Raw genomic sequence first — 27,719 nt, 5'->3', positions numbered from 1 at the left:
GGGCATATTATAACAGCATGAAGTAAGAATGTTAAATTCTAGAATACAGTTTTTCTCAGCCAAAATAAAATTGGTATTAAACAATTTAAATTCAGTGTTCCTAAGCCCTAAGCAGCTTTTCCCTGTACTTAAGTGGACCCTAGTATTCATATGGGTCAATTTATTTGAATGTGGACTGTTTTAGTAGCTGTACAAAGGTCTTCTCCATTAAACCAGGTCTTTCTCCAGTGTTTGCTACTCCAGTGCAAGATACACAACCGCTGGAAATCTAGTAATTATCTATAACAATTCTCACTTCCTTACCTTCTCTCTCCCTCCCTTAGTGACCAAGTTCTGTTAATTTTACCTCCTTACTGTCTTTCAACCACCCTCTTCTTTACATCTCACTCCTTGCCACCCTAACCCGGGCTTATCATTCTCTTTCCTGGACTGCAACAATTACTTCCTAGTCTCCTTGCATTATTCTTACCCCTACTCCTCCTCTACCAAACCTCTTCTATTCACAATACTCAGAGTGATTTTTCTGAAGTGTGAAATCAGGCTCATGCTTAAAGTATGTTGATGGCTTCCCAATGTCCTTTGAACAAAACTAAAATTCTTAATCATTTGTTACTTCATAAACATAAATTCAAAACAAACTCTAGATCCCTCTTTCCCTTTGTTTCCTTATCATTAATAACCTTACTTTTCATGCCCTTCAGTAAATTATGATCATATATACCTTCTCGGTGTAGGACCTGCCACTCTCCTGCAATCCAGGCCTTCCTGGATGCATACAAGATAGTGTAGCGCGTCACAACCGTCTCTGGGCCATCAGGAGGTTTCCAAGAAACCAGGGCAGTGTCATCCTCTATCAATGTCACTTTCACTCCAACTGGTGGGCCTGCTGGTGCTGTGCACACATGTAGAAAATATTGTATTATTAGGAGAAAATGGTCATTAAGTACTCAAATACCTGGACAGGCACAGATAAGAGTTTAAAAAACTAGAAACTACTATAAAAACATCTCAAAATCACAGCTTTTACAGCTCATTAGTGACAATATCAAAATACGATTTTTCTCTTCTTTATCTGAAAACTCATTTCATTTTTATAATGTTTAAAACATTTAAAATATATAAAGGAGGTGGTAGATTCCTAGATGAGGAACTACTAAGTCAAAGGTTGTCAGCATTTTTAGGGCTCTTTACATTGTTTTGCCACATGGACAACTAGAAAGGTTTACAGTTCCACCAGGGCACCTGTGCATTACTCACTCTATTAGGTACTGAAGCTAAACTACATTTCTTACTAAAATGCATAGAATGTATATTTAATCTGATCTAGGAAGCCACTCAAAAAATACTCCTGAGACTGAAACATTCAGTTACTCACCAAACCGTTGTGAATCAGTGAGTTTATAGAACAGACTTTACCTTATACCTACCTTACATCTTATCTACCTTTACCTTATATCTTATCTACCTTTACCTTATATCTACCTTAGACTAATACCTTATATTTACGAAAGGTAGTGAAGTCCTGGGATTTTAGTGGAGCCCATGTTCAATATGAGCTAAAGGTGTGAAGAGCTCGTTTTGGGCACTACCTCACATATGGAATATTGCCAAAACCATAGCAAAACAGCCCAATGCTCACTTAAATAAGTATCCTTTGTTTTCTCTCAGCATCATTAAAATAGAGCTGCAATCTACACCTTCACCATCATTCTAGAGAGAAGGAAATGCATGGAGAGATATACCGTGTTCTTGGATTGGAAGAATTAATACTGTGAAAATGACTATACTACCCAAAGCAATCCACAGATTCAATGCAATCCCTATCAAATTACCAATGGCATATTTCACAGAATTACAACAAAAAATTTTACAATTTGTATGGAAACACAAAAGACCCCAAATAGCCAAACTGATCTTGAGAAAGAAAAATGGAGCTGGAGGAATCAGGTTCGCTGACTTCAGACTATACTACAAAGCTACAGTAATTAAGACAGCATGGTACTGGCATAAAAATGGAAATATAAATCAATGGAACAAGATAGAAAGCCCAGAGATAAACCCACACACCTATGTTCACCTAATCTATGACAAAGGAGGCAAGAATATACAATGGAGAACAGTCTCTTTAAGAAGTGGAGCTGGGAAAACTGGACAGCTACATATAAAAGAATGAAATTAGAACACTCCCTAACACCTAAACACAAAAATAAACTCAAAATGGATTAAAGACCTAAATGTAAGGCCATACACTATCAAACTCTTAGAGGATAACATAGGCAGAACACTCTTTGATATAAATTGCAGCAAGATCTTTTTTGACCCATCTCCTAGAGTAATGAAAATGAAAACAAAAATAAACAAATGGGACCTAATTAAACTTAAAAGCTTTTGCACAGCACAGGAAACCATAAACAAGACGAAAAGACAACCCTCAGAATGGGAGAAGATATTTGCAAACAAGGTAACTGACAAGGGATTAATATACAAAGTATACAAACAGCTCATGCAGCTCAATATCAAAAAAACAAAAACAAAAAAAAACACAACCCAATCAAAAAATGGGCAGAAGAACTAAATACACATTCCTCCAAAGAAGACATATGGATGGCCAAGAGGCACATGAAAAAATGCTCAACATTGCTAATTATTAGAGAAGTGCAAATCAAAACTACAATGAGGTTATCACCTCAAACTGGTCAGAATGGCCATATTCAAAAAATCTACAAACAATAAATGCTGGAGAGGGTGTGGAGAAAAGGGAACCCTCTTGCACTGTTGGTGGGAATGTAAATTGACATAGCCACTATGGAGAACAGTATGGAGGTTCCTTAAAAAACTAAAAATAGAACTACCATATGACCCAGCAATCCCACTCCTGGGCATATACCTGGAGAAAACCATAACTCAAACAGATACATGCACCACAATGTTCACTGCAGCATTGTTTACAATAGCCAGGACATGGAAGCAACCTAAATGTCCATCAACAGAGGAATGGATAAAGAAGATGTGGTATATATACACAATGGAATATTACTCAGCTATTTAAAGGAATGAAATTGTGCCATTTGCAAAGATGTGGATGGACCTAGAGACTGTCATACAGAGTGAAGTAAGTCAGAAAGAGAAAAACAAATATCGCTTATATATTGAATCTAAAAAAATGATACAGATGAACTTACTTGCAAAGCAGAAATAGACACACAGATGTAGAGAACAAATGTATGGATACCAGGAGTGGGGGGGAGTTGGATGAATTAGGAGATGGGGACCAACATACATACACTATTGATACTATGTATAGAGTAGATAACTAATGAGAACCTACTGTATAGCACAGGAAACTCTACTCAGTGCTCTGTGGTGACCTAAATGGGAAGGAAATCCAAGAAAGAGGGGATATACGTATACATACAGCTGATTCACTTTGCTGTACAGCAGAAACTAACAACACTGTAAAGCAACTATACTCCAATAAAAATTAGTTTTTAAAGAAAGGAAATGCAGGTTTAGAGACATGGAATATTTTAGCAACTGCCATTGGTAAGCTACAGAATTGGTGCTCAATCCGGTATCATCTATACTGCACTATGCACAGAATCAAGCTACTGCTCACGTTAGATTCTAATGTGGGCTCCTAACGTCATTAAATATGTTACCCACTTTCTTCCATTTTAAATTACTTGGGTGCAGCCTTGCACAGCACACCTGTTCTTAGAAAATGTAGCACCCCCTAAAGAGACCCTAAATTTAAGCCCACTTGCTTATGCAATACATTGAGAGGAAAAATATTTTTACTGTAATAAAGGAAAAGAAACTTCAAAAGTTAAGAAACAAAATAAATACATACACGTAGACTGGTAGGTGGCAATCAGGGTAGTACCTTCTTCAAAGTGATGTCTGTGTGTGTGTGTGTGTGTGTGTGTGTGTGTGTGTGTGTATAATACATAGATAAAACCCAGATAAAACCCACAGGGGAGCTGCTTTCTTTACCTTCTGGAAGTGTAGAGTGGTAGACAACGGGGCTCCAGGGACTGGAAAGTTGATCCACATGCAGTCGAACAGCAAATTCATATTTGGTGTTTGGTTCTAGACCTTGAACCAACATGTGAGTTTCTGATCTATAATGAGTAATAAAGTAGTTAATGCTGGTAGCACATTGTTTCTAAAAGATTGCCAGTATTTCCAATCAATACAGGTTACTGTTATTTATTACCTCCCTCATTTCCTTTAAAAAAAATTTTTAGATTAAAAAGCAATCTAATTTGATTATTAAAATGCTACATTGGATATTATAGAAATAAGCCTAAAAACTGCCTCTCTGAGAGGAAACTAGGAAATTAACAGTACAGAAATGTCCCAAATCAAAGGGATTTCTTCTGAAATACTGTTAAGTCAAATCACTCTTTTAAAGTATAATGATGGGCATCTTTCTAACTATAACCTAGCAAACAGAATAACTAGCTTTATTTTTTGATGCCAGCATGAAAATTGACTTGTTTCCTTCTTTAAATATGCTAAGTTTAGCTACTTGAAAGTCATCATATTGATAGTTTCTTGTCTAATCTTGTTGCACGAGGCTGGGGAAACAACAACAAAAAAATCATTTATGAAAATTAAATTTCAAAATAAATGCGGTTTTCAGAACTGATTATGGTAAAGATGCAAAATCCCCTGCCCTGACATAAGTAAGATAAGTTCTGAGACAAATGCTTACAGCTGAAGCCCAAGTTGACCCAAGATAGTAAAGAAGGAAGTGTGAGTGGGGAGGAGAGCAAAGAAAACAACCATTAATAGAAGCTACATACGTTTGAAGGTATAAAACCAAAGAAGCATTCTGCAGGCCAACAGGGTTACAGCGGATGGTGTAGTTAATTATTTGTGCAGTGGTGAACGCAGGCCTCCTCCAGTGCAGGAAGATGGAAGATGAGGTGTTAGCCTTCGCATAGAGATGGTGGGGTGGTGGTGGAGGAGGAACCATGCGATCACGAACAGCTATTGAAAAAGACAATGTTAATTTACCACATGGCGTAACATTTAATGTAGAAAGTGGTAAAATGGTAAAATCATAACACCCCACCCTTTAGGTCTTTCTTCCACCAGAGGTTCATAGTGGTCTAGAGATGTATCATTCAAACCTGAGTGACTCTTCCGTAAGTTAGATAAGGAATCAAATATTATCAATACTTAGAATGTAAGACAGAAGCACAGAGAAGTCAAGCTACCAGCCGAAGACATTCAGAAAGCCAGCAGTAGACTTAAAACTAGACTGACATCCTCTTTAGTAGCAATAAAACCAAACAGCTCTCAGCAGCAATAAAACTGAATAGCAACTGGAATGAAATAATTAGCCTCAAGGTTAAAGGAGATAAAAGAAAACTTAGTATCTGTAGGTATTCAGGGTTATTTTCCCAGTTAAATTTCTTTTTTAAAAAAATTTTATTTAATTAATTAATTTATTTTTGCTGCGTTGGGTCTTCACTGCTGCATGTGGGCTTTCTCTAGTTGCGGCAAGCGGGGGCTACTCTTTGTTGCGGTGCACGGGCTTCTCATTGTGGTGGCTTTTCTTGTTGCAGAGCATGGGCTCTAGGTGCGTGGGCTTCAGTAGTTGTGGCACGCAGGCTGAGTAGCTGTGGCTCGTGAGCTCTAGAGCACAGGCTCAGTAGTTGTGGTGCATGGGCTTGGATGCTCCATGGCACGTGGGATCTTCCCATACCAGGGCTCAAACCTCTGTCCCCTGCATTGGCAGGCAGATTCTTAACCACTGCACCACCAGGGGAGTCCCCACAGTTAAATGTCTAATGGTCTCTTCCTTGCAAAATTAAAATAGGTTCTTATAATTAAATACATCTCACTTAAATATTTACTGAGTACGTACTTGTTCAAGATACTACGTTAGGTATCCTGGAGGATATGAAAGTAATAAAACCACCAAGGTATCCAAGTAGTGATGAGACTTAAATTTAAAGAAGGAAGTAGAGGAAAAAAGAGTATGAGTCGAACACTGTGAAACAAGCTACTGTAACTCTTACTTACACACGCATCCTGGAGTACTGACTGTTTGATCTGCCTGGTAGCCATCTTCTATGTTGTTGTAAGCCAGCAATCTCACATGATATTTTCTTCTCGGGTCTATAAAGAAACCAACAGGTAATAATTAGGCCCAGCCCTCTAGATAGGAACAAAGGTTCTACAGCCTTTCTAGATTTTGGTTTAAAAACCTTCTGAATGCATAAGAGCTCTAAGTAAAATGAAAATTTTCTCTCTCCTTGTTCTACACAGTGACTCAGCAGTTCGCCTTATTATGACATTGCTATTGTGACTATCTACCAATTGATAAAATTTTATTTTATTTAACCTTATTTCAAACAATAACATTACCACCACTGTTCTTCCTCCTCTTCCTCAACTGACCAGACATAGATTCTTGATTTTAAAAGGCTTGGGCTGCCTGATGGATTCCTTACAAGTGGTTATGCTACATAGAAGTTTTCTGTTTAGTTATTTGAGGGTAGTTAACTTAAAAGCATGGAAATCAAACTGAGATTGTTTTCCCCCTAAAAGGTAAGAAGAATTACAGTTGTCATTCTTTAGTACCTTTGAAAATGTTTATAACCACGTATTATTTAAGTTTATTTCACCGCATGCCCTTTTCCACAAACATACATTTTCAGTTGAGAGCTAAATTTATCAAGAAAGAGGAGGTGGAGCTCCCTCTACTGGTGTTCATTAACTAACACAATACAGAAACTAAAGTCCATCCCATACATATTAAAACAAAAATTTTTTTCAGGTTTTTGAGGAATTAAGTGGTTACAATTTTAAATAATATACTTTAGAAGATATTCAAGAAGTTTAATGATATAAATACATTTAAATGTAAGTGTTTACGATAACATTTAACTATAAAGTAATACTTGCTTAGGGCAAAAATAAAACTATTCAGAAACAATGTATTCCTTTTTTCTCCCCACAGCTTCATTAAGGTATGGTTGACAAATAAAGCTTGTATATATTTAAGGTATATAACTTGATGTTTGGTATAGGCATACACTGTGAAATGATCACTACAATCAAGTGAATCAGAAGACCCATCACTTCACTAGTTACCATTTGTGTGTGTGTATATGTGTGGTGAAAACATTTAAGATCTACACACTTAGTAAATTTCAAGTATACAATACAGCTTTGATAACTATAGTCATGCTGTACATCAGATCTCCAGAACTTACTCACCTTGCATAACTGAAACTTTGTACCCATCTCCCCATTTCCCCCACTCCTGGCAACCACCATTCTACTTTCTGCTTCTATGAGTTTAACTATTTTAGATTCCATATATAAATGAGATCATGTAGTATTTGTCTTTCTGGCTTATCTCACTTGGCATAATGTCCTCTAGGTTCATTTATGTTGTGCAAATGGCAGGATTTCCCTCTTTTTAAAAGTTGAATAAAATTCCATTATATATATGCCCCATTTTCTTTATCCATTCACCTGTTAACAGGCATTTAGGTTGTTTTCACACCTTGTCTACTGTGAATAATGCAATGACTATGGAGGTGCAGATAGCTCTCTGATGTACTGATCTCATTTCCTTTTGAGATATACTCAGAAGTGGGATTGCTGGATCATACGCTAAGTCTATTTCTAATTTTAATGCGTTTCTATATTATACTTCTCTAAATAATAAAAAAACAAACACATAAATAAATCCAAGGGAATTTCACAAAGGAAAGCAATCATCCTTAATAGATATATCAAATGTGAAAAAAAACCCTTACAACAATATAATAATTCTAGATTGAATTCAAACATTTAATATCCAAAAACAAGATGTAAAGTTTATTAAATTCTCTAATGTAATTTAAGAATTTGTATAAATATTTTTGAAACTGATGTATTTTAATATTTAATATTAAAATGCATTAAAAGGATGTCCTAAAATATAAAATTTTTATTTCTATCTGTTTTGACAAAATTACACAAGAAGAAAAATTTATACAACTTAGAACATTTCTGCATTTTCTAGATAGAAAGATGGAAAGACTAACAACATTTGACCGTCTTATAGAAAATGTTTTTTAGATACGTTATCTCATTTGAGCATCACAAAACCCTGTAAGATATATGTTATTCCCATTTGATAAACTGTGGTAAAAAGGTGTTAGTAGCATGTCCAATGGCATACAAAGCTGAACCGGGAACTTGTGGCTATTTCTCTGACAAAGTACAGGGCCTTTAAATTTACACAAATACATGTGCCTTTGTCACAGCAAGTATGTCTCCTTATAATGAATTTTAACATAGAAATATTTTCAATTTATAAAGTAATTATCAGGAACACATAACCACATTTGAATTTCATCACTGAAATGATTTCTAACATTCAACACTGCAATTCTAAGATTCAAAAGGTTTCTGTTCAGAACAATAGCTACTTCATTTGAATCTGTTTTCTTCTTTCTTTCCTCTTATTGCTGAACTCATTAGTCAACTGAATCCTGAGTTCCGTATTTCAAATACTCCTTCTAAATGGGTATAAATGAAATTCAACTGGATCTCTGCAGAAGTTCTTCAGACATATTTCTTTATTCTGTCTCTATTCAATTAGAAGAGTACTTTTAGGAAAGCCTCCTGAGTGTGATGAGGTGTTACACCAGGAATTAGGAGATACAGAAAAGGAAGAATGAAACAGAATTTGCCCAAAGTAACTCACATTCTCAGGGAACCAGACACAGATACAGCAAACTCTCGTAGAAAGCTGATTTTGATGAGGGTTATCATTAGAGGTGGAGAGATTAATCTTTTTTCCACTGTGCAAACAATCAATCAATACTTCATAAATACTTCTCTGGAATGGTTATTTTTAGCCCTAAAATTCATTCGTTTTTCCCTTCTTCCTCTCTAAAAAAATGAGCTGCTTACACTAAATTTTAAATCCAGAATTAACCTTTTTGTTGTTGTTGTTGATCAGTCAGAAGCAGCTTACACGTCCTAAGAAGATGAGAGAACAGAGTTGGTTCCTCAACATGGCCAGCACCTGGCTATCACCCACTCAGCACAGACGCCAGCAAGCCCAACACAAGAAGAGGCAGCTCTTCTGACGCCCACCTGGAAATCATCCACGTAGCCAGAGCAACAGTCTCCAATGCTGGGCTCCTTCCCCCTGCTAGTTTATGTGAGGTCAGGAAGAGGCAAACCATCAGGCAGGCAAATAGAGTACACTGGGTACACGAGATTCCTTTCTATCCACACAAAAAAAGTAAAACATGAACCAGGATAACTGGAAGTTATTTCAGTAGAAAAAAAAATAAAATTATAGGACATACTGGTAGGAAAAATAATGTAAAGGAAAGGGAAAAATCCATTCACCTTTGTTCACATGTGATCTACTCTTCATGCTCTATAAAGAATCTATTTAAAACAATAAGAAGTGCCACTACGGATAAAAGCCTTTATACACACATTACATTCTTGTGGCTTCATCAAAGATGTATATATTCTTACGTCTAGTGAGTTGTGAAGTCTGAACAAGTCCTCTGTCCTACATGTTACATTGATTCCCTTTCGTATGGACTCTCTGGTGTCAATTCATGCTTGAACTTATAATAAACATTTCGTCACGCTTAAAAAAAAAAAAGTGCCAGGTTGGGGGCCAAGCTGAGCTGTGGGTCACCTGCGTTTGCCATGTACTCCTCTCTCTTAGGCTTTAAAAATGAGTCCAATTTCAAATTCTAGTCACTGTATTATTTTGGTTTGCGAATCCAGAGACCCCAGAAAAACCTGGCTCATTATTGTTCATCAATTTGCTAGAAATTCAATTTCATCTACTTTTGTAAATTTAAGAGGGGACCCAAGGACCAGAGCCTTCACATAATGTTAAGATGAGCATTACCAGGCAATAAAAGTTACCACCTAAAAAAGAAAACAGAGAACAGCTGCACAATTAACAAAATTAAGGATACAGAGTAAAAAAATAAAGTTTAGGACCAATATGTTAAGTACAGTTAAATGCACAAATAATGTACCACAGCAAAGTAGCACAAGTCTTAAAACTCTACAGTTCTGCAAAGACCCTCTGATGCATAAGGGACAAAGCAGACACTCAGGATCAACGCTGTGAAATGCCACAGGGAGCCAGTTCCCAGGGCCTGTTACAGCCTTTCTTGAGTCAAGCACTGCCACGTATGTGGTGCTTGGTTACACAAGACTCAGCAGACTTAGTCTATGTGGTTTAGGGGGAAACCAGCAGAGTCAGGAAGAGCAGCCACAAAGGACAGTGCAAGCCTCCTCAAAACCCAGTGAGGGAAGGAGAATGAGAGAGAGGGGAAAGAGCTGGTCCCAGTTCCTTCAAAACTCAAGACAAGGAGCATAAAAACCACTCCTCAACAGGGCCAATTTTTATTTTTATTATTATTATTATTTTTTGTGGTACGCAGGCCTCTCACTGTTGTGGCCTCTCCTGTTGTGGAGCACAGGCTCCGGATGCGCAGGCTCAGCGGCCATGGCTCACGGGCCCAGGTGCTCCGCGGCATGTGGGATCTTCCCGGACCGGGGCATGAACCCGCGTCTCCTGAATCAGCAGGCGGACTCTCAACCACTATGTCACCAGGGAAGCCCTATTTTTAGTTTTTTAAGGAACTTCCATACTGTTCTCCACAGTGGCTGTATCAATTTACATTCCCACCAACAGTGCACAAGGGTTCCCTTTTCACTACAACCCTCTCCAGCATTTATTGTTTGTAGATTTTTTGATGATGACCAATCTGACCAGTGTGAGGTGATACCTCATTGTGGTTTTGATTTGCATTTCTCTAATGATTAGTGATGTTGAGCATCCTTTCTTGTGTTTGTTGGCAATCTGTATATCTTCTTTGTAGAAATGTCTATTTAGGTGTTCTGCCCATTTTTGGACTGGGTTGTTTCTTTTTTTGATATTGAGCTGCATGAGCTGCTTATATATTTTGGAGATTAATCCTTTGTCAGCTGCTTCGTTTGCAAACATTTTCTCCCATTCTGAGGGCTGTCTTTTCGTCTTGCTTATGGTTTCCTTTGCTGTACAAAAGCTTTTAAGTTTCATTAGGTCCCATTTGTTTATTTTTGTTTTTATTTCCCTTTCTCTAGGAGGTGGGTAATAAAGGATCTTGCTGTGATTTATGTCATAGAGTGTTCTGCCTATGTTTTCCTCTAAGAGTTTGATAGTGTCTGGCCTTACATTTAGGTCTTTAATCCATTTTAAGTTTATTTTTGTATATGGTGTTAGGGAGTGTTGTAATTTCATTCTTTTAAATGTAGCTATACAGTTTTCCCAGCACTATTTATTGAAGAGGCTGTCCTTTCTCCATTGTATATTCTTGCCTCCTTTATCAAAGATAAGGTGACCACATGTGCGTGGGTTTATCTCTGGGCTTTCTATCCTGTTCCATTGATCTATATTTCTGTTTTTGTGCCAATACCATACTGTCTTGATTACTGTAGCTTTGTAGTATAGTCTGAAGTCAGGGAGCCTGATTCCTCCAGCTCCGTTTTTAGTTCTCAAGATTGCTTTGGCTATTCGGCGTCTTTTGTGTTTCCATACAGATCATGCAGTTTTTTTGTTCTAGTTCTGTGAAAAATGCCAGTAGTAGTTTGATAGGGATTGCATTGAATCTGTAGATTGCTTTGGGTAGTAGAGTCATTTTCACAATGTTGATTCTTCCAATCCAAGAACATGGTATATCTCTCCATCTGTTTGTATCATCTTCAATTTCTTTCATCAGTGTCCTATAGTTTTCTGCATACAGGTCTTTTGTCTCCTTAGGTAGATTTATTCCTAGATATTTTTTTCTTTTTGTTGCAATGGTAAATGGGAGTGTTTCCTTAACTTCTCTTTCAGAGTTTTCATCATTAGTATATAGGAATGCCAGAGATTTCTGTGCATTAATTTTGTATCCTGCTACTTTACCAAATTCATTGACTAGCTCCAGTAGTTTTCTGGTAGCATCTTTAGGATTCTCTATGTATAGTATCATGTCATCTGCAAACAGTGACAGTTTTACTTCTTTTTCAATTTGGATTCTTTTTATTTCTTTTTCTTCTCTGATTGCTGTGAGGGCTAATTTCTTAATGGTCTCGAGGGTGATAGGTAGCATTTGGTTTACGGTTAAACTTGCTTAAAGATTTAGCAATATATAAAGATGAAGGGACAGGAAAGAAAGCCCAAATCAATTTAACATGTATCTGACTAAATCTTTTGATACGTAACTCTGGAGTGTCAGTTTAAGTTAATGTGATCGAGGTCTCAGCCAAATTAACCTATCTTTCTTTATCAGGGAGTCAACCTGTGGCCGAAAATGAAGCTCTCCCTCCTGAAACACTACTATGGCTATACCCTTTACCTTTCTCCACTGGCTCTAGGACCTGCCTCACCTTCTTCCCCTTCTGTTTCATTCTCACTACAGTTCTTCTACTCGAGTTTGTTTCACATAAGAAGGAATCAGAACCAGAAGTCTGGTTGGCCAAGAAAGACTTCACAGGTATCAAATACACATTTATCAAGTACCTACTAAAAGTCAGGCACTGTATGGAAGACTCAAGCATTAGAAGGCTATAACTCTTGCTTTTAATTTCAATCTAACAAAGGGGACAGACTGGGAAATGAATACTTTGTATGCATTGTTTACCAACTGTGTAGCCTTGGGTTTCTTAGTTTTCTAAGCCTCATTTATTTTCATTAGGAAAATACAGATGTAATTCCACCAGAAAGACAAGATCCAGCCTCATCCACCAGAACACAGGCACTAGTCCCCTCCACCAGGAAGCCTACACAACCCACTGAACCAACCTTAGTCACTGGGAACAGACGCTAAAAACAACGGGAACTACGAACCTGCAGCCTGTGAAAAGGAGACCCCAAACACAGTAAGATAAGCAAAATGAGAACACAGAAAAATACACAGCAGATGAAGGAGCAAGGTAAAAACCCACCAGACCTAATAAATGAAGAGGAAATAGGCAGTCTACCTGAGAAAGAATTCAGAATAATGAAAGTAAAGATGATCCAAAATCTTGGAAATAGAATAGAGAAAATGCAAGAAACATTTAACAAGGACCTAGAAGAACTAAAGAGGAAACAAGCAACGATGAACAACACAATAAATGAAATTAAAAATTCTCTACAAAGGATCAATAGCAGAATAACTGAGGCAGAAGAACAGATAAGTGACCTGGAAGATAAAATAGTGGAAATAACTACTACAGAGCAGAATAAAGAAAAAAGAATGAAAAGAACTGAGGACAGTCTCAGAGACCTCTGGGACAACATTAAATGCACAAACATTTGAATTATAGGGGTCCCAAAGAAGAAGAGAAAAAGAAAGGGACTGAGAAAATATTTGAAGAGACTATAGTTGAAAACTTCCCTAATATGGGAAAGGAAATAGTTAATCAAGTCCAGGAAGCACAGCGAGTCCCAAACATCATAAATCCAAGGAGAAACATGCCAAGACACATATTAATCAAACTGTCAAAAATTAAATACAAAGAAAACATATTAAAAGCAGCAAGGGAAAAACAACAAATAACACACAAGGGAATCCCCATAAGGTTAACAGCTGATCTTTCAGCAGAAACTCTGCAAGCCAGAAGGGACTGGCAGGACATATTTAAAGTGATGAAGGAGAAAAACTTACAACCGAGATTACTCTACCCAGCAAGGATCTCATTCAGATTTGATGGAGAAATTAAAACCTTTACAGACAGGCAAAAGCTAAGACAGGGGCTTTCCTGGTGGCGCAGTGGTTGGGAGTCCGCCTGCCGATGCAGGAGACGGGGGTTCGTGCCCCGGTCCGGGGGGATCCCACATGCCGTGGAGCGGCTCGGCCCGTGGGCCATGGCCGCTGGGCCTGCGTGTCCGGAGCCTGTGCTCCACGGCAGGAGAGGCCATGGCAGTGAGCGTCCCATGTACCGCAAAAAAATAAAAAGCTGAGACAATTCAGCACCAGCAAACCAGCTTTACAACAAATGCTAAAGGAACTTCTCTAGGCAAGAAACACAAGAGAAGGAAAAGACCTACAATAACAAACCCAAAACAATTAAGAAAATGGGAATAGGAACATACATATCGATAATTACCTTAAATGTAAATGGATTAAATGCTCCAACCAAAAGACACAGACTGGCTGAATGGATACAAAAACATGACCCATATATATGCTGTCTACAAGAGACCCACTTCAGACCTACAGACACATACAGACTGAAAGTAAGGGGATGGAAAAAGATATTCCATGCAAATGGAAACCAAAAGAAAGCTGGAGTAGCAATTCTCATATCAGACAAAATAGACTTTAAAATAAAGACTATTAGAAGAGACAAAGAATGACACTACATAATGATCAAGGGATCGATCCAAGAAGAAGATATAACAATTGTAAACATTTATGCACCCAACATATGAGCACCTCAATACATAAGGCAAATACTAACAGCCATAAAAGGGGAAATCGACAGTAAAACATTCATAGTAGGGGACTTTAACACCCCACTTTCACCAATGGACAGATCATCCAAAATGAAAATAAATAAGGAAACAGAAGCTTTAAATGATACATTAAACAAGATGGACTTAATTGCTATTTATAGGATATTCCATCCAAAAATAACAGAATACAAATTGTTCTCAAGTGAACATTCTCCAGGATAGATCATATCCTGGTTCACAAATGAAGCCTTGGTAAATTTAAGAAAATTGAAATTGTATCAAGTATCTTATCTGACCACAGCACTATGAGACTAGATATCAATTACAGGAAAAGATCTGTAAAAAATACAAACACATGGAGGCTAAACAATACACTACTTAATAACGAAGTGATCACTAAAGAAATCAAAGAGGAAATCAAAAAATACCTGGAAACAAATGACAGTGAAAACACAACGACCCAAAACCTATGGGGTGCAGCAAAGGCAGTTCTAAGAGGGAAGATTATAGCAATACAATACAACCTCAAGAAACAAGAAAAATCTCAAATAAACAACTTAAACTTACACCTAAAGCAATTAGACAAAGAAGAACCAAAATACCCCAAAGTTAGCAGAAGGAAAGAAATCATAAAGATCAGATCAGAAATAAATGAAAAAGAAATGAAGGAAACGATAGCAAAGATCAATAAAACTAAGAACTGGTTCTTTGAGAAGATAAACAAAATTGATAAACCTTTAGCCAGACTCATCAAGAAAAAAAGGGAGAAGACTCAAATCAATAGAATTAGAAATGAAAAAGGAGAAGTAACAACTGACACTGCAGAAATAAAAAGATCATGAGACGTTACTACAAGCAACTATATGCCAATAAAATGGACAACCTGGAAGAAATGGACAAATTCTTAGAAATGCAAAACCTGCCAAGACTGAATCAGGTAGAAATAGAAAATATGAACAGACCAATCACAAGCACTGAAATTGAAACTGTGATTAAAAATCTTCCAACAAACAAAAGCCCAGGACCAGATGGCTCCACAGGCAAATTCTATCAAACATTTAGAGAAGAGCTAACACCTATCCTTCTCAAACTCTTCCAAAATATAGCAGAGGGAGGAACACTCCCAAACTCATTCTACAAGGCCACTATCACCCTGATACCAAAACCAGACAAGGATGTCACAAAGAAAGAAAACTACAGGCCAATATCACTGATGAACATAGATGCAAAAATCCTCAACAACATACTAGCAAACAGAATCCAACAGCACATTAAAAGGATCATACACCATGATCAAGTGGCGTTTATCCCAGGAATGCAAAGACTCTTCAAGATACGCAAATCAATCAACGTGATACACCATATTAACAAACTGAAGGAGAAAAACCATATGATCATCTCAATAGATGTAGAGAAAGCTTTAAACAAAATTCAACACCCATTTATGATAAAAACCCTCCAGAAAGTAGGCATAGAGGGAACTTTCCTCTACATAATAAAGGCCATATATGACAAGCCCACAGCCAACATCGTCCTCAATGGTGAAAAACTGAAAGCATTTCCGCTAAGATCAGGAACAAGACAAGGTTGCCCACTATCACCACTCTCATTCAACATAGTTTTGGAAGTTTTAGCCACAGCAATCAGAGAAGAAAAGGAAATAAAAGGAATCCAAATCGGAAAAGAAGAAGTAAAGCTGTCACTGTTTGCAGATGACATGATACTATACATAGAGAATCCTAAAGATGCTACCAGAAAACTACTAGAGCTAATCAATGAATTTGGTAAAGTAGCAGGATACAAAATTAATGCACAGAAATCTCTGGCATTCCTATACACTAATGATGAAATATCTGAAAGTGAAATCAAGAAAACACTCCCATTTACCATTGCAACAAAAAGAATAAAATACCTAGGAATAAACCTACCTAAGGAGACAAAAGACCTGCATGCAGAAAATTATAAGACACTGATGAAAGACATTAAAGATGATACAAATAGATGGAGAGATATACCATGTTCTTGGATTGGAAGAATCAACATTGTGAAAATGACTCTACTACCCAAAGCAATCTACACATTCAATGCAATCCCTATCAAACTACCACTGGCATTTTTCACAGAACTAGAACCAAAAATTTCACAATTTGTATGGAAATACAAAATACGCCGATTAGCCAATGCAATCTTGAGAACTAAAAACAGAGCTGGAGGAATAAGGCTCCCTGTCTTCAGACTATACTACAAAGCTACAGTAATCAAGACAGTATGGTAGTGGTACAAAAACAGAAAGACAGATCAATGGAACAGGAAAGCCCAGAGATAAACCCACGCACATATAGTCACCTTATCTTTGATAAAGGAGGCAGGAATGTACAGTGGAGAAAGGACAGCCTCTTCAATAAGTGGTGCTGGGAAAACTGGATAGGTACATGTAAAAGTATGAGATTAGATCACTCCCTAACACCATATACAAAAATACGCTCAAAATGGATTAAAGACCTAAATGTAAGGCCCGAAACTATCAAACTCTTAGAGGAAAACATAGGCAGAACACTCTATGACATAAATCACAGCAAGATCCTTTTCGACCCACCTCCTAGAGAAATGGAAATAAAAACAAAAATAAACAAATGGGACCTAATGAAACTTAAAAGCTTTTGCACAGCAAAGGAAACCATAAACAAGACCAAAAGACAACCCTAAGAATGGGAGAAAATATTTGCAAATGAAGCAAATGACAAAGGATTAATCTCCAAAATTTGCAAGCAGTTCTTGCAGCTCAATAACAAAAAAACAAACAACCCAATCCAAAAATGGGCAGAAGACCTAAATAGACATTTCTCCAAAGAAGACATACAGATTGCCAACAAACACATGAAAGAATGCTCAACATCATTAATCATTAGAGAAATGCAAATCAAAACTACAATGAGGTAGCCCCTCACACTGGTCAGAATGGCTATCATCAAAAAATCTAGAAACAATAAATGCTGGAGAGGGTGTGGAGAAAAGGGAACGCTCTTGCACTGCTGGTGGGAATGTGAATTGGTACAGCCACTATGGAGAACAGTATGGAGGTTCCTTAAAAAACTACAAATAGAACTACCATATGACCCAGCAATCCCACTACTGGGCATATACCCTGAGAAAACCATAATTCAAAAAGAGTCATGTACCAAAATGTTCATTGCAGCTCTATTTACAATAGCCAGGAGATGGAAACAACCTAAGTGTCCATCATCAGATGAATGGATAAAGAAGATGTGGCACTTATATACAATGGAATATTACTCAGCCATAAAAAGAAACGAAATTGAGCTATTTGTAATGAGGTGGATGGACCTAGAGTCTGTCATACAGAGTGAAGTAAGTCAGAAAGAGAAAGACAAATACCATATGCTAACACATCCATATGGAATTTAAGAAAAAGAAAATGTCATGAAGAACCTAGGGGTAAGACAGGAATACAGACACAGACCTACTAGAGAATGGACTTGAGGATATGGGGAGGGGGAAGCATAAGCTGTGACAAAGTGAAAGAGTGGCATGGACATATATACACTACCAAATGTAAAACAGATAGCTAGTGGGAAGCAGCCGCATAGCACAGGGAGATCAGCTCGGTGCTTTGTGACCACCTAGAGGGGTGGGATAGGGAGGGTGGGAGTGAGGGAAACGCAAGAGGGAGGAGATATGGAAACATATGTATATGCATAACTGATTCACTTTGTTATAAAGCAGAAACTAGCACACCATTGTAAAGCAATTATACTCCAATAAAGATGTAAAAAAAAAATGTCATGAAGAACCTAGTGGTAAGACGGGAATAGACACAGACCTACTAGAGCATGGACTTGAGGATATGCGGAGGGGGAAGCATAAGCTGTGACAAAGTGAGAGAGAGGCATGGGCATATATACACTACCAAATGTAAGGTAGATAGCTAGTGGGAAGCGGCTGCATAGCACAGGGAGATCAGCTCGGTGCTTTGTGACCACCTGGATGGGTGGGATAGGGAGGGTGGGAGTGAGGGAGACGCAAGAGGGAGGAGATATGGGAACATATGTATATGCATAACTGATTCACTTTGTTATAAAGCAGAAACTAACACAGCATTGTAAAGCAATTATACTCCAATAAAGATGTAAAAAAAAAAGATGCACTTAATTGATATTTATAGGACATTCCATCCAAAAACAACAGAATACACATTTTTCCTAAGTGCTCATGGAACATTCTCCAGGATAGATCATATCCTGGGTCACAAATCAAGCCTTGGTAAATTTAAGAAAATTAAAATTGTATCAAGTATCTTTTCCGACCACAATGCTATAAGACTAGATATCAATTACAGGAAAAGATCTGTGAAAAATACAAACACATGGAGCCTTATAGGGATTTGAACAGTATTAAATGAAATCATGCCTATTAAGGACTTTGTACAGTAGCTCCTATAATTAGTAAACACAACATTACTGTTGTTTTTGTTATGTGAGTAAAGTTGCCTGGGAGAACAGAAAAGGCACTGCCAAAACTACGCTGCACTTAAGTCTGGGAATCGTCTTTGTGAAGGCAAATGAGTATGAAGGCTGTTCGCTCATACAAGCAAGGTCTAGAATCCAGAATATCAGCAAATTTGCAATTAGCATACACTGAAGCTGAGCTCTAACTACTCTCTATCCTCATTAACATTCCCTGGTTCATAGGGAATGTGGCAAAAGCTCTCAAGTGTGTGTCTGAGTTGTATACATGATTGAAGGAGCTGTGTTTTGTGTTTATGCCCTGAAGAATACTTGCTGTTTTGGCAACCATGTCACATGGAGTATAATCCTCTCAGTGTCAAGTCCACCTTCACCCATGTCTTCCATATTAATCGAAAAAGCTATCATCTGCTAACAAAGAAACAACCTGATGACGATAAATGCTTTGGAAAGCAACTTAGTAGATTTCTTTCCTAATGGAAGAACAGTAGATGGTTTCACAAAAACAAAATATGGAAAAGTTTGAGGACTAGCGTTAGATACAGCAAGCAGATGGACACAACAAATGAATTTGTTCATTATATCCATTTTTAACAATTAGGTGTTTATTACCTTCAGTGACAACAACTCAGAACAAGAAGAACAAAGATCAATAAAATGAGACTCCCTGTAACGCCAAGGTCTTTTAAAGATGCACACAGGTTAAAACTGATCAAGAACCTGTCTTAATTCCATTCTAAAAGCATAGGATTTAACAACAGTGAATTAACTGTATCTTTATGCAAAATCTTAAGTAACCTACTAAAATTTTTGGTACAATATACCGATTTTTCACTGCAACGTGTTTCCAAACACCACAAAACAACAAAAAAACCCATGCCTTCTTCCAGGGTTTTACCTGACTAACTTGCATTTCTCTTCTCTATCACTAGATGGCACCTGTGAGCCTGTAAGGAGAGTGATGACTCATCTAGCTACTAAGGTGAGAGCTTATTCAGATATCAGCTGAAACTGATGAATGAGCAATTCAAAACAGGTATGCATGAACTAGGGTGACTGCTTTAGTTTCACCAATTAAAGATTTCATGAGATGCAAAGCTGTAAAAGGGAGAAGGGGCTGCCTTGGATCAGCATTTGTCATACATAGAAATATTTCACATGAACTTTAAAAACCCTGTGAGTAAGGTACTGTTTTTGTCACCTGTCCCATAACAGAGGAGGATGCTGAAACAAACAGAAGATAACTTTCCCAATGACTCAGCACTACTAAGAACCTAAGAGACGGTTTAGCATGAGGGTTAAGGGCTGAGATGTCAGACCCAGACTCCTTGGATTCCAATTCTAGCTTGGTCAATACTGTGTTAACTTGGGAAGTTATTTTCTCTTCTTTACCTTGGCTAAAATCACCTGTAAGATGGGTATGATGATGATAAAGCATCTATCTCTTGAGGTGATGGGAGGATGATATAAACTGATTCCCATAAAGTGCTTAAAGTAGTGCCAGTGTATGATAATAACATCAATAATAATAATAACCTACCAATAAAAATAGTGTAGAGATAGAAATATCAGTAGTAATAATATAATTATTAGAAACATCCCCTAACTCCTAATCCCTCCTCCCTCTCATGAAGAAGGGCAGGATGGTACAATGGTGAAAGGATAGACCCTGGCACCAGACTACTTGGGTTTGCATTGAGTTTCCTCTTCTATAAAATGGGGATTAAATTAGTTTATATATGTATAATGCTTAGAAGAATGTCCGGCACTGAGTAGGTGCTTTTTATTTTTTATTGCTTTTTTGTTTTGTTTTGCTTTTTGGCCGCACTGCACAGCATGTAGAATCTTAGTTCCCTGTCCAGGGATCAAACCCATGTCCCCTGTATTGGAAGCGTGGAGTCTTAATTGCTGGACTGCCAGGGAAGTCCCGAGTAGGTGCTTTTTAGTGCTGAATAAGTAAGTGTAGAGGAGGGGGCTGGTTTGAAAATTGGGGGATTTGGATTTTAATCTTGGATTTCATAGCTGTGTGGCTGCAAAGGTGGTCTCCTGGAATTCAGTTTCCTCATCTTTAAAATTAGGAAATTGAAATATATCAGTTGCTCTCAAATTTGTTTATGTAATAGTGTACTAGGGGAGCTAAGACAAAGGTACAAAAAAGCACCATGCAACACAGGAGTGACTGCTACAAAGATCTGTTGAAACTCTACGGGAATTCAAAAGAGGAAATGGTTATTAGTAGTCTGGGTGGTGGGGAGGACTTCATGGAAGAAGCGCATCTGAACAGAATCTGGCCTAGTAAGCGTGGGGAAGAGGAGATTGAGGTCATGGGAAGAGTATAAGCAAGGGATTAACGAGAAGAAAGAGTAAGAAAGCTCCCAAGTTCCAGCCTGGCTTGACCGACAGAAATGGAAGAGGATATGCTTGGTGGAGGCATTAACATGCCAAATCAGAGATGCCAGAGGAGCATTCAAGTGGAGCTGACCAGCGGGCGACTAAATGTCAGCTGGAGCCAGCAGTTAGGATGGAGAACTACATTCAACAGTCGTTTAAATGGAGGTTGGGGTGCCACGGGAGAGGAAAGACAGCAAGGACTAGAAACCTGGGGGCAAGAAGAGAAGTGGTCTTAAAGAGTCATGAGGAGAACAGGGAAGGTAAAATACCATGGAAACCAAGAGAAGGTCGGCTGACAATATACAAAGCTGCAGAGAAGTCACCAAGGGTAAGAATAACATCTGGTTATCTAGGTCCTTTAACAGAATAAATTAATCAGGAAGGGGTGAGGTTAGGGGTAGCAGAAAACATGGAGTTAAGGAGCAAGGAAGTGGTGGGACATCAGAGGAAGAGCTATAAAGGGGAATGAAAATGCATCACCTTATGTACCAAAATGTTAACAGTGATATCTAGCTCTATACGGTCAAATTTTTAGCTACTTTGGTTCCTATATTTCTACCTGTTCTACAATAAATATGAATTGCTGTGGTAATAATAAAATGGTAAAGAATTGTTGGGAAAACGTATTATCTTTTTTTAAAATTAATTGATTAATTTCCTTATTTCGGCTGTGCAGGGTCTTCGTCATGGCACGCGGGCTTCTCTAGTTGCAGCACTCGTGCTTAGTTGTGGTATGTGGGATCTTAGTTCCCCGACCAGGAATTGAACCCGGGCTCCCTGCATTGGGAGCGTGGGTCATAAACACTGGACTACCAGGGAAGCACCTTGATTACTTAGATTTTTCTATGGAGATAATTTTTTTTTAATTTACTTTTACTTATTTATTTTGGGCTGTGTTGGGTCTTCGTTTCTGTGCAAGGGCTTTCTCTAGTTGCGGCAAGCGGGGGCCCCTCTTCATCGTGGTGCGCAGGGCTCTCACCTGATGTCACGGCCTCTCCTGTTGCGGAGCACAGGCTCCAGACGCGCAGGCACAGTAGTTGTGGCTCACAGGCCCAGTTGCCCCGCAGCATGTGGGATCTTCCCAGACCAGGGCTCAAACCCGTGTCCCCTGCATTGGCAGAGCGGACTCCCAACCACTGTGCCACTAGGGAAGCCCCGATTACTTAGATTTTTTTTTTTTTGCTGTACGCGGGCCTCTCACTGTTGTGGCCTCTCCCATTGCGGAGCACAGGCTCCGGACGTGCAGGCTCAGCGGCCATGGCTCACGGGCCCAGCCGCTCCGTGCCATGTGGGATCCTCCTGGACCGGGGCACGAACCCGCGTCCCCCACATTGGCAGGCGGACTCTCAACCACTGCGCCACCAGGGAAGCCCTACTTAGATTTTTAATAAAGATTTCTTCTCCCCTTCAGCTATATTTAGCAGGGTCAAAATGAAGCACATTAGGAAACTTTAACTGGAAATAGAAGGCACATCTTATCTCAAATTAGCATCTTTAGTTCTTAGGGAAGGAAGGAAGATTAGGTATTATTTTTCCACATCTTATAAATGGGGAAATTGAGGCACAGAAAAGCGTGGAGACTTGCTTTTGGTTGTGCAGCTGCAGTAATAATAAAATGGTAAAGAATTGTTGGGAAAATGTATTATCTTTTATATGCCAACAAACTAATATGTACTTATATGCATTATCTTAAATAATCCTTACAACTCTATAAAATAAGAATTATTATTTTAATTTTATAAAGATACTTCTATATAAGTAAACTAGCTTTCCTTTAAAAATTAACCATTTTTCTATATAAAATACCCAAAAATCTATTTCAAATCTCTTTGATTCTTCAGTATGCTAGAAATAAGTTGGGCTGTAAGTTCACTTATTATATCTTCTACAACATAGGGTAGCTAGGTTTTTTAAAACTTGTTTTTGTTGTCCTTCAGCTTCAATTCTGTGCTTCTGGGCCTATGTGATAAAGCCAGGGACCCTATAATCACTGATGTTTTAGAAGTCAGAGAGCAAAACATGTGAGAACATGTGTAAAATTAAGAGAATACATTCTAAAGAATGTCATCCTCTCCTACTGCATGGCTTTATGACTTAAACCCTATTTTTTGGCCTGTTTCCGGATTTAGGTTATCTCTGAAGTAGGCCCTGAATAAGTGAGTGATACTAACGTACATTCAAAGTAATCAGTTACACAGTAGAACAAAAGCAGAATAATCAGAGATTTAACCATTAAGGAATAAAATTTACTTCAAGGAGAAAACATTTAAGAGTTCCAATCCTTTTGGATTTTGATCATTGTTCCATCCTTACACAACTTTATTTAAGATACAAAAGGTAAAAATTAAAAGGCTCACTTCGTAGGAAGTTCCCACACCATACCTTCAGCCAAACACTATAAAGACCAAGTGTTTTCTGATTGGAGATGAACTCAGATGGTAAAACAGACGGACATCAATTCAAACTTTATGGATTCTTTGCTATACTACTGACATTTCTACAAGCTTGGCTTCCTGAAAAATGTACAATAGAAAATTATTATTTATTTACAAAGTGTTTAGCTGTGGACCAATAACACTGGGGTCATGAAAACCAAGCCTTTGTTTCTTTTGGCTGCTGCTTGTTGGTGAGGCTCCAGAAGGCTTGAAAAGAGCCAGGCCAAAGTGGACAGATCAGGGGTAGATAAAAGTAAGAGAAAACCTGAGATCAGGACCATGAAAAAACTTTTACCTCACAGCAGTGAGTCCACCTCTGACATAATTTCTAACATTCAAATCTCATAAAGACTTAATGAGTTTTATTCCCCATCTTGTTATGGAAACTTCTCAGGTGATGGGAAAAATAATCCTCCTAGGACCAAAAGAAGGTAAAATAATCACATCTACTTTGGGACAGTCCCCTGCCACTTGCTCAATTTACAGACGTGAAACATGCTAGAGTAGCTTAATAAAACATCTTAAGAGAACAAAAAGCATTACTTTAAAAATCACTAGGTGGGAATTCTCTCGTGGCCCAGTGGTTAGGGCTCCACGCTTGCACTGCAGGGGGCACGGGTTCGATCCCTGGTAGGGGAACTAAGATCCCACATGCTGCGCCACTGCCAAACAAAAAACCCACTACGTACTACTTTAAATTACTTACTTAAACCACTGCTAAAGAAAAGCTTTGCTTATATTAGCAACAAAGTGTCACAATTAAGACAGCCTCAAAGCATTAAAAATAATCAAGTAAATTAGAATATATATGCAAAGGTAATCTAAAAGCAGCAATCTGAAAATCTGCTGCTATAAGGTCAACATATGAAGTCTGAACATTGTTAAAGAAGGAAATGCTCAGAAAAAGTGAGAAAGGTGACATTCTGTGGGATGAAACCTAGTGTCTGGCCAAATGTCCATTTTTTTTTAATGTATATTTATTTATGGCTGTGTTGGGTCTTCGTTTCTGTGCAAGGGCTTTCTCTACTTGTGGCAAGCGGGGGCCACTCCTCATTGCGGTGCGTGGGCCTCTCACTATCGTGGCCTCTCTTGTTGTGGAGCACAGGCTCCAGACGCACAGGCTCAGTAGTTGTGGCTCACGGTCCCATTTGCTCCGTGGCATGTGGGATCTTCCCGGGCCAGGGCTCAAACCCGTGTCCCCTGCATTGGCAGGCAGATTCTCAACCACTGCGTCACCAGGGAAGCCCTAAAGGTCCTTTTTTAATTTAATCTTTTGTGCTACAAGGTTTTGTGTGAGCCTTTTCAGCCCATTGTTTCCCTGCAGTTTGACGGGAGAGCTCCTTGGTCTGGCTAGCCAGGGTGACTGCACTGCCCCCAAGCCTGTCCTTCCAATACAATACCCCATATAATTATTCAGAGAAGAGGCCAGCAGTATGGACCACTATGACACCTGGGTCATGGCCTCTGACATAGAATCTGGGGCCAGACCAAGTCTGGTCCAGCAGCAGAGGAGCAGGAAAAATGCTAAGAGGGATGCGTGGGAAAGGAAAGCTGAGTGAAATGCTCTACTTTAAAATGCTATGTGTAAGCACAGTAACAAAAACACAAATCACATTTGAATGATGTGATCTGGCTTCAAGTTATTGAAATGCTGTAAGACTAGTGTTTCTCTTCTCTCTAAACCATGATGCCATTAGGAGACCAAGTCTCTTCTAAGAGGGATTTCTTTGTCTTGTATTATCAGACTTTTGTTAGAATGGAAAAAGTTCATGATGGTTGAAATAATGCCTTACATAAATGCGCTAATATGCTGATTTACAAAGAGGTTTTTTAGCTAAAAGAGTGTAAATTTTACTTTAAGTCTAGATTAAAAATGCATTCTCCTTTTGTTCATGAACTGAACTTCTGCAAGGGATTGTTAATCATAAACATAATTCACTTTGCATTAAAAATTTAAAGAAAGTTTTTTTTTTAATGATCACCATGCCAAAATGTTATAAATGTATTCTGTGGTAATCCAGAATATTTATCTGAGTGTAAAACAGACAGAATGGCAGATGGAATGGGCAATCCCCCACTCTCCCAGCTTTCCCTCTCTGTTCTGTAGAACAGCTCTCTACGGAAGCTGATGGTAGAGTATTTGTCTAAACCTGAAAAGACTCAGTCCCTTTTGTCCTGCACCCCTGAAGGGCCCTAAGACAAATAACACCTCTCACTCCCAGTAAAAACATCCCCTCTCCTACTGAGTTTAGGATAATTTGGAAGGAAGTTCTTTGTATGTGACATTTGAGATTACTTTCCTACCAAAATAAGTACATCCTATTGGTTATCTCTAATTTAAAAACCTTCCCCAAAAGACTGGGATTGTTTTGTAAAATCCAGAAGCATAAGGCTTTCCCAATTATATTGTGTTCACAAATACTGTGATCACGTTATTTCTTTTTTGATCATGTGATTTCATTTTCTACATCTATTAGGCTTTCAAGACTTTTAAAAAAATCTATTTTTTATTTTTGACAAATGTATTACACTTTGGGTTGTCTGGATAAGAAATATTTGGAGTTGAAGATTTCTACTTGAACGTTGCCATGAATGAATCTGATTTTCATCCAAACACTGAAAAACAAATCTGAAAGTGATAATGGAGGCTCCAAGAAACACAGTTTTTGATCTTTTATGCTCTTTTCTTATGGCATTCCTTTCCCTTTGGGAATCCCCATGGAAGAAAGGCACTTCCATGGTCTAATTTTGTAAGATGAGTGAACAATGCTACTGAGTCTCTCCTACCACACCATCAATGGAATTATGCCCATAGTTGATAGTTCCTGTGGGTTGGGGAAGAGAAAAAGAACGAAGACTCCAAAAAAGCAGGGGCTTAACTGTCTCAAAATTGATAACAGCTTTATGTGAAGCGTACTAATAAGGCTGGTCCACATATATGTTCCTAAATAATTTAAAAGTGAATAAAATAGAGCGATTGCTGATTATAAGAATTTTTAACACAGAAAAAGTGTTAGAATGGGGGGTGCATTTTAAAAGGCTGTAAAATTTACAAAGGAAGTTTACTTAAAGTCGTTACGTAAGAAAGTGAAATAAGTTCCTTTGATTATGTTGATATTTCTATCAAGAGCAATTCTTACCCTAAAAGCATCCAAAGTACTTGACTTGCGCTACTATACTTGGCTTAGCATTTGTTTAACTAGCTGCTCTGTCTGCCAACACACAGACACTGTCTGTTTGACATACATCATTGCCTTACAAACAATATTTTTGTAGACTGACAGAGAGAGCCTATTCATGACAACCAAACTTCCCCTGAAGCCATGAAATAAATTTCCTTCCAGGACTAACATTTCTCCCTTTCACTGTCATGGGCTCGCCATGCCATTTTGACCTTTCTGTGAGGCAACATGAAAATACCATCTATCATCTCCTGAACCACAGTGACTTGGCTGGAGGTGCACCATTTCATGGCAAAAACATCTGTGGTCTGATAACCATTCCTCCAAATCTCAGCCCTCGGCAGTTAAAAGCATGCTTACAAGATGGGAGAGAAGCAGGTAGACAGCTTGAAGCCAGTCTTAAATTTCTTCTCAAGTAGGAAATGTAAGCTGGTAAAATACCAGCTTCATCAATCATAGTGATAAAACATGATTGCGTTACTTATTTATGCCTCCTTTAGAACTCACAAGAAGCACTATATTACAGCAATTTACTTAAACTTTGCTGAAGGTACCACTTCAAAATTGATTTTAATGTTAGCAGATAAGAGACTTCTGGGAGTTTGATACAAGCAGGTGCAGGTCATTACCATGTTAATTGGCTATAAACAGTCCACTCAAATTCTCTATAAACCTTAAATCTTTCAGGTACTGAAAGACACTGAAGATGTTTGGGGGTGCTTGGAAGTTACTCAGTATATCTTTAAATAGTTTTCAACACATA

General features: G+C 38.2%; 1 protein-coding gene across 1 annotated transcript in view; it reads right to left on the bottom strand.

Moving 5' to 3' along the window:
- PRTG (protogenin) overlaps positions 1–27,719 on the bottom strand; it is a 128,189-nt gene that overhangs the window by 13,308 nt on the left and 87,162 nt on the right. Inside the window, exons 12-15 of the mRNA XM_030878759.2 lie at positions 6,037–6,132; positions 4,809–4,995; positions 3,994–4,121; positions 722–892 (exon numbers count right to left, since the gene is read on the bottom strand). Of these exons, the coding sequence (XP_030734619.1) occupies positions 722–892; positions 3,994–4,121; positions 4,809–4,995; positions 6,037–6,132 (582 nt within the window). The remainder of the gene's footprint in view (positions 1–721; positions 893–3,993; positions 4,122–4,808; positions 4,996–6,036; positions 6,133–27,719) is intronic.

This window comes from Globicephala melas, chromosome 2, assembly GCF_963455315.2.
Source record: "Globicephala melas chromosome 2, mGloMel1.2, whole genome shotgun sequence".
Lineage (NCBI taxonomy): Eukaryota > Metazoa > Chordata > Mammalia > Artiodactyla > Delphinidae > Globicephala > Globicephala melas.
The sequence above is the reverse complement of the archived record's forward strand: the minus strand, read 5'-3'. Positions and strand labels throughout refer to the sequence as shown.